Source organism: Macaca thibetana, chromosome 10 (assembly GCF_024542745.1).
Source record: "Macaca thibetana thibetana isolate TM-01 chromosome 10, ASM2454274v1, whole genome shotgun sequence".
NCBI lineage: Eukaryota > Metazoa > Chordata > Mammalia > Primates > Cercopithecidae > Macaca > Macaca thibetana.
The window spans coordinates 14,438,515-14,444,514 of NC_065587.1; the positions used below are offsets into that span (position 1 = coordinate 14,438,515).

The 6,000-nt window shown below is 54.0% G+C and overlaps 1 protein-coding gene across 11 annotated transcripts in view; it reads left to right on the forward strand.

The window, feature by feature from the left end:
• The window catches only part of TXN2 (thioredoxin 2), a 393,736-nt gene extending 387,974 nt beyond the window's left edge, over positions 1-5,762 (forward strand). For all 11 annotated transcript variants that reach the window (XM_050806383.1, XM_050806385.1, XM_050806393.1 and 8 more), the window contains exon 5: positions 4,884-5,762. In XM_050806383.1, coding sequence (XP_050662340.1) covers positions 4,884-4,997 — 114 coding nt within the window. In that variant the 3' untranslated portion in view covers positions 4,998-5,762. The remainder of the gene's footprint in view (positions 1-4,883) is intronic.
• The last annotated feature ends 238 nt before the right edge of the window (positions 5,763-6,000 follow it).

The following is a 6,000-nucleotide window of genomic DNA, read 5'->3' on the forward strand; positions in this document are numbered from 1 at the left end:
CCAGGCTGGAGTGACGCAGTCTCGGCTCACTGCGACCTCTGCCTCCCGTGTTCAAGCAATTCTCCTGCCTCAGCCTCCCAAAGTGCTAGGATTACAGGCATATGGCACCACGTCCGGCTAATTTTTGTATTTTTAGTAGAAATGGGCTTTCACCATGTTGGCCAGGCTGGTCCCAGACTCCTAACCTCAGGTGATCCACCCGCCTCGTCCTTCCAAAGTGCTAGGATTACAGGCATGAGCCATCACGCCCGGCCTTGTTTGTTTTGAGACAGAGTCTCACTGCAGTGAGTGCAATGGCGTGATCTCAGCTCACTGCAGCCTCCACCTCCTGGGTTCAAGCCATTCTCCTGCCTCAGCCTCCTGAATAGCTGGGACAACAGGTGCCTGTCACCACGCCCCACCAATTTTTGTGTTTTTGGTAGAGATGGGGTTTCACCATGTTGGCCAGGCTTGTCTCGAACTCCTGACCTCAGATAATCCGCCTTCCTTGGCCTCCCAAAGTGCTGGGATTACAGGCAGGAGCCGCCGCGCCCAGCCTACACCGCGTCATTTTGGAACAGTTGCTCACCCTTTGAGCCTCAGCATTCTCATCATTAAAATGACCCTACCCACAGCCAGGAGAGTGTGAGATAGTGTATACAGGTGTTTATATCATTCCTGACACGAAAAAGCACCCAGCATGTGACAGTGATCTTTTCCTTTTAACTCTGCAATGAGCCGAGGAGGAGGTTGCAGCGTTCCGCAGCACCTAGCACTGTGCCTTTCCCTTGGTAGGCCCTTAGCTGAGTTAACAGATGGATGCCATCGGGGTGAGACAGGAGAAGACATGCCAGGACATGGAGCTCGGTGGTGGTGCAGGCGGGCTGAGGGTTAGCGGAAAGAGACTGCACACGTACACACTCCCCAACTCCTGCCCTGAGTTCAGAGGGTCTTTATCCAAGGATAGGAGGTTCCAAATGGCTTCATGGAACACGACAGGCAGCACATCTTAGCGTGTCTTTTCCTCAGCCCCTCAGTTGGCTCAGTCACTGCCTTTTTCACACTCAGAACATTCCAGAAGAATGTACCAAGGCCCTGTGCACTTCCACGGAAGGCAGTGTTTACAGGCACTGGCCCCGCCTGATGTGTGAGCCAAACACAGGAGCAGCAGGGCCTCAGCCGCCTCCTTGGGGTCGAGGGAAGTCCCATTCCAGCTCAGGTTTCCTGTGAGCTCTAGTGGGGGGTTTATGTGTGTGTGTTTCAGCTCAACTTCAAAAAAATCCCCTTGATCAGTAATGACCAGACCTCCATTCACAGCACATCTGCTGTCTACCTGACACCAGCAGGGTCTGTGCGTGTTGAAGCATGTGTGGAGGTTTACATGAGTGGGATCATTATGGCCTTCATCTGGAGTTCCCTTTTTTTTTTTTTTTTAATTTTTTTATGGAGATGAGGTCTTGCCATGAATTCCTGACCTCAAGCTGTCCTCCTGCCTTGGCCTCCCAAAGTGTTTGGGATTACAGGTGTGAGCCACTGTGCTTGTCCCTATCTGGAGTTCTTAAGGAACACTAAGTCCACTCTCTGAGCCTCTTCAGTGAACTTAGAGTCCTGCCATGAAAAAGGTTAGGCCATTTCTTATACAGTGGCATAAAGCGTTTATTTTAATTAAAGGAATAGGACCGTGTGCAGGTGGGAGCCGGCCGCTGAGCTCTGTGCTTCTGCCAAGAGGCTCCGGCTTTGAGGCGCTCCAGCTGCCTTTGCAGACCACTAGAGGGCACCAAAGAATGCCTGGGAAGGCCCTAGTGGCTTCAGGCGCTCCCTGGAGCCTCCTGGAGCAAACTTTTTCGGGCCCTGCTCTGCCTGGAGACAGGGTTTGCCACCCACATCAGCCTAGGGACAGATTTGAAGGGGCCTGAGGCACTAAGAAGGACAAGGACTGTGTCCTCTGACCTGCTGTGTTTGTCCCCAAAGTGCCCATGAGGAGTGGGGTGCGGGGCGTGCCACGTAAAGTTAGTGGGTGAGGGTGGGATGGTCTGGCCTGCATGCCTTTCCTAACTACCATGTGCACGGGTTTTGAACATTCTAAATCTTACTGACTTCCAAGATGGTCTGCGGCAGGGCAGCACTGGGATATATGAAGACCTGGTACGTTTGTGTGAATCTCTGCTCTTACTTTGTAGTGAACTTGTGTGTAAGAAAAGTCTGTGTTTATCTTGTTCTGTTTATTTTTATTTATTTATTTTGTTTTGGGGGCAGGGACAGAGTCTTGCTCTGTCGCCCAGGCTGGAGTGCAATGGCACAATCTCAGCTCAGTGCAACCTCCGCCTCCCGGGTTCAAGCGATTCTCCTGCCTCAGCCTCCCGAGTAGCTGGGACTATAGGCATGCGCCACCAGGCCTGGCTAATTTTTGTATTTTAGTAGAGATGGAGTTTCACCATGTTGGTCAGGCTGGTCTCGAACTCCTGACCTCAAGTGATCTGCCCGCTTCGGCTTCCCAAAGTACTAGGATTACAGGTGTGAGCCACAGCGCCCGGCCTATCTTGTTCTGTTTAAATGGTTTTCTCAAATGCCCACGAATGCCAGGCAGGGATCCCAGGCAGCAGAGACCTCACGATGCCAGTCTGGTGGGCCACAGCCTCATCTGCATTCCATGTAACCTATGCCAGGTCCCTGAGGGAACTGAGTAAATGCTTCACAGACCAAGAATGTTGCCGTTGCCATCTGCCTGCAACCCGCCAATAAGTGTGAGGTCGTGTATGGCCAAGCCTCTCCTCCCACGCTGTCCAGTAGAAGTCCCTGAGTCTCTGGACCCTGTCGCTCATCACGGCAGCAAGCTAACATGCTCTCGTGTGGCCTGTGTTGGACTTTTCCTTGTGCCCTCTGCAGCCACTGTTTTTTGAATGCCCACTGTATGCCAGGCACAATGCCAGGTTCTTAGGCTTATTTGCCGGGTTGCTGTGCTGAGCCTTTACTCACATTATTTCATTCAGCTTTCATGCCCTCTAATGGAAGTGCCATTAGTATCTCCATCTTGCCTCTGAGAACACTGAAGCTTAGTTGCTGAGGGTCATGCCCCAGCTCACCTGGCTGGTAGGAGTCGGATTGGGTCAGCCAGAACCTGAGCTCTGCTTTATTTATTTATTTATTTATTTATTTATGAGACGGAGTCTCACTCTGTCACCCAGGCTGGAGTGCAGTGGTGCAATCTCCACTGACTCCAGCCTCCACCTCCCAGGTTCAAGCGATTCACTTCAGCCTCCCAAGTAGGTGGGATTACAGGCGCCCGCCACCACGCCCAACTAATTTTTGTATTTTTAGTAGATACGGGATTTCACCGTGTTGGCCAGGCTGGTCTCGAACTCCTGACCTCAAATGATCTTCCCGCCTCAGCCTCCCAAAATGCTGGGATTATAGGTGTGAGGCACCGCGCCCACCCTGAGCTCTGCTTTATGCTCAGATCTTTCTTCTTCTTTTTTTTTTTTTTTTTTTTTTTTGAGACAGAGTCTCGCTTAGTCGCCCAGGCTGGAGTGCAGTGGCGCGATCTCGGCTCACTGCAAGCTCCGCCTCCCGGGTTCACGCCATTCTCCTGCCTCAGCCTCCCGAGTAGCTGGGACTACAGGCGCCCGCCGCCTCGCCCGGCTAATTTTTTGCATTTTTAGTAGAGACGGGGTTTCACAGTTAGCCAGGATGGTCTCGATCTCCTGACCTTGTGATCCGCCCGCCTCGGCCTCCCAAAGTGCTGGGATTACAGGCGTGAGCCACCGCGCCCGGCCTTTTTTTTTTTTTTTGAGACGGAGTCTCGCTCTGCCGCCCAGGCTGGAGTGCAGTGGCCAGATCTCAGCTCACTGCAAGCTCCGACTCCCAGGTTCACGCCATTCTCCTGCCTCAGCCTCCTGAGTAGCTGGGACTACAGGCGCCCGCCACCGCGCCCGGCTAGTTTTTTGTATTTTTTAGTAGAGACGGGGTTTCACCGTGTTAGCCAGGATGGTCTCGATCTCCTGACCTCGTGATCCGCCCATCTCGGCCTCCCAAAGTGCTGGGATTACAGGCTTGAGCCACCGCGCCCGGCCCTTTTTTTTTTTTTTTTTTTTTTGAGGCAGGGTCTCACTCTGTCACCCAGGCTGGAGTGCAGTGGCAGCATCACAGTTCACTGCAGCCTCAGTCTCCCAGGCTCAAACGATCCTCCTGCCGCAGCCTCCCAAGTACGTGAGGACAGGCATGCACCACCATGCCTGGCTAATTTTGGGGGGGGAGTTTAGTAAACACAAGGTCTCACTATATTGCCCAAGCTAGTCTGGAACTGTTGAACTCAAGCAATCCTCCAGCCTCAGTCTCCCAGAGGGCTGGGATTATAGATGTAAGCCACTGTGCCCAGCCTATACTTGTTGAATCTTTAATGTTCATCCCAAACCCTAAAGGTAGACATTACCCCCATTTTATGGAAAAGGACACTGAGGCTCAGAAAGGTGCTGTGACCTGGCCAAGGCCCCCTTGCAAGTGAGTGCAAAGCCAGGACTCGAACTGTCCCCCAGCTTCTGTCTCCCCCCGGGCCAGGCTTCCCCCGAGCTCCTCCCTGCCCCCAGCCCTGGCCTGCAGCTGCATGGGCTATTTTCATCTCTCCTGTCATTCCAGCAAAACCACTGGGCCAGTGAGTCAGTCTTGTGGTTAAGGGAGGAAGGGTACTGCTGGGAGCCCGCAATGGAAGAAGTTTCTTCAACGGGTGGCCACCGGGCCCTGCAGTACCCCTGCACTAAGGGAAGAGCCACGTTCCTCTAGGCCTGCCCATGGCTTTGGGAAATCAGTGCCCTGGATAAGCCACCAGCCTTCCCCTCAAAGGCTTGGGAGTGGCAGTTGAGAAGCGTTCACTGCCAATTCACTTGGACCCCCTTGTCCTCCCCACCCAGGTGTCGGCGGTGCCCACTGTACTGGCCATGAAGAATGGGGACGTGGTGGACAAGTTTGTAGGCATCAAGGATGAGGATCAGTTGGAGGCCTTCCTGAAGAAGCTGATTGGCTGACAAGCAGGGGCGAGTCCTGGTTCCCTTGCCCGCGTGGGACCCCAGTAGAACTCAGCCCTTCCACGCCAGCCCTTCCTGCTGCCTCCCTCCTGTCTGGCCTCTGGGGCCTGTGCTTAGAGCCCGGGCTCCAGCCCTGAGTGCTTCTGAGCTGGTGGACTGCCCAGGGGCCATCAGAGGATGGTGCTGCTGCTGATCTGGGGACCGCCGTCTTCCCTCCCACACGCATTTCATCCCTCCCTCTAGGGCCTGTGGCAGTTCTCCCAGGATGCGTGGAGAGAGCCCGGGCCAGCCCACAGCGTTCCTGGTCAGGCAGCCACACGTTGGTCCTCATCTCTGGTCCCTTCCGATCTGAAGCCTCGTACCTGGCTCATCTCCACCTGCATTTCTCTTTCCTGCTGCTGTTTTGGAAAAAGAAAAAGAAAAAAGAAGCCCAAATTAGTGAGAATAATATCTAATTCTCTCATTTTTTGCAGGTCTGTGATAAAGAACTTAGTCATCCCTTCCACCTCCTACTGTGAAGAGCAACCCTGGGTCCCACACTGAAATCCCCTCTAGTCACCCATCCTCACCCCCCAGGGAGCCCCCTCCCACCTCACCTCCCAGGCAGTGGGGCAGAAAATGATTAATGGGCTGGGGAGCCCTGGAGAACCTTGACTCTGGAAGTCTCGAGGCACCTCCTTCGCTCCTTAGCTGGCCCATTGGTTTTCTGAGCCGGGGGCTGAACTGTGAACAAGTCAGACCAATAAAGCAAGGGTCTGCACCGTCTGCCATGTTGCATCTGTGTGGGCTTAGAGCACCTGTGACCCTTTCCCAGGGGGCTTGTCCACTGTCCCTGCATCCTCGCCTAACTCCACAGCACTCTCTCCAACCAGCCCCTCCTGTTCACTATCATGCTTGTCAGCTGTGGCTGCTATTCTGAGGATGCCACGTGCCAGTCCTCGTGCCCTTCTAAGGCAAGAGGCTGTTGTCCCCATTACCCCGATGAAGACACTGAGGCTCATGG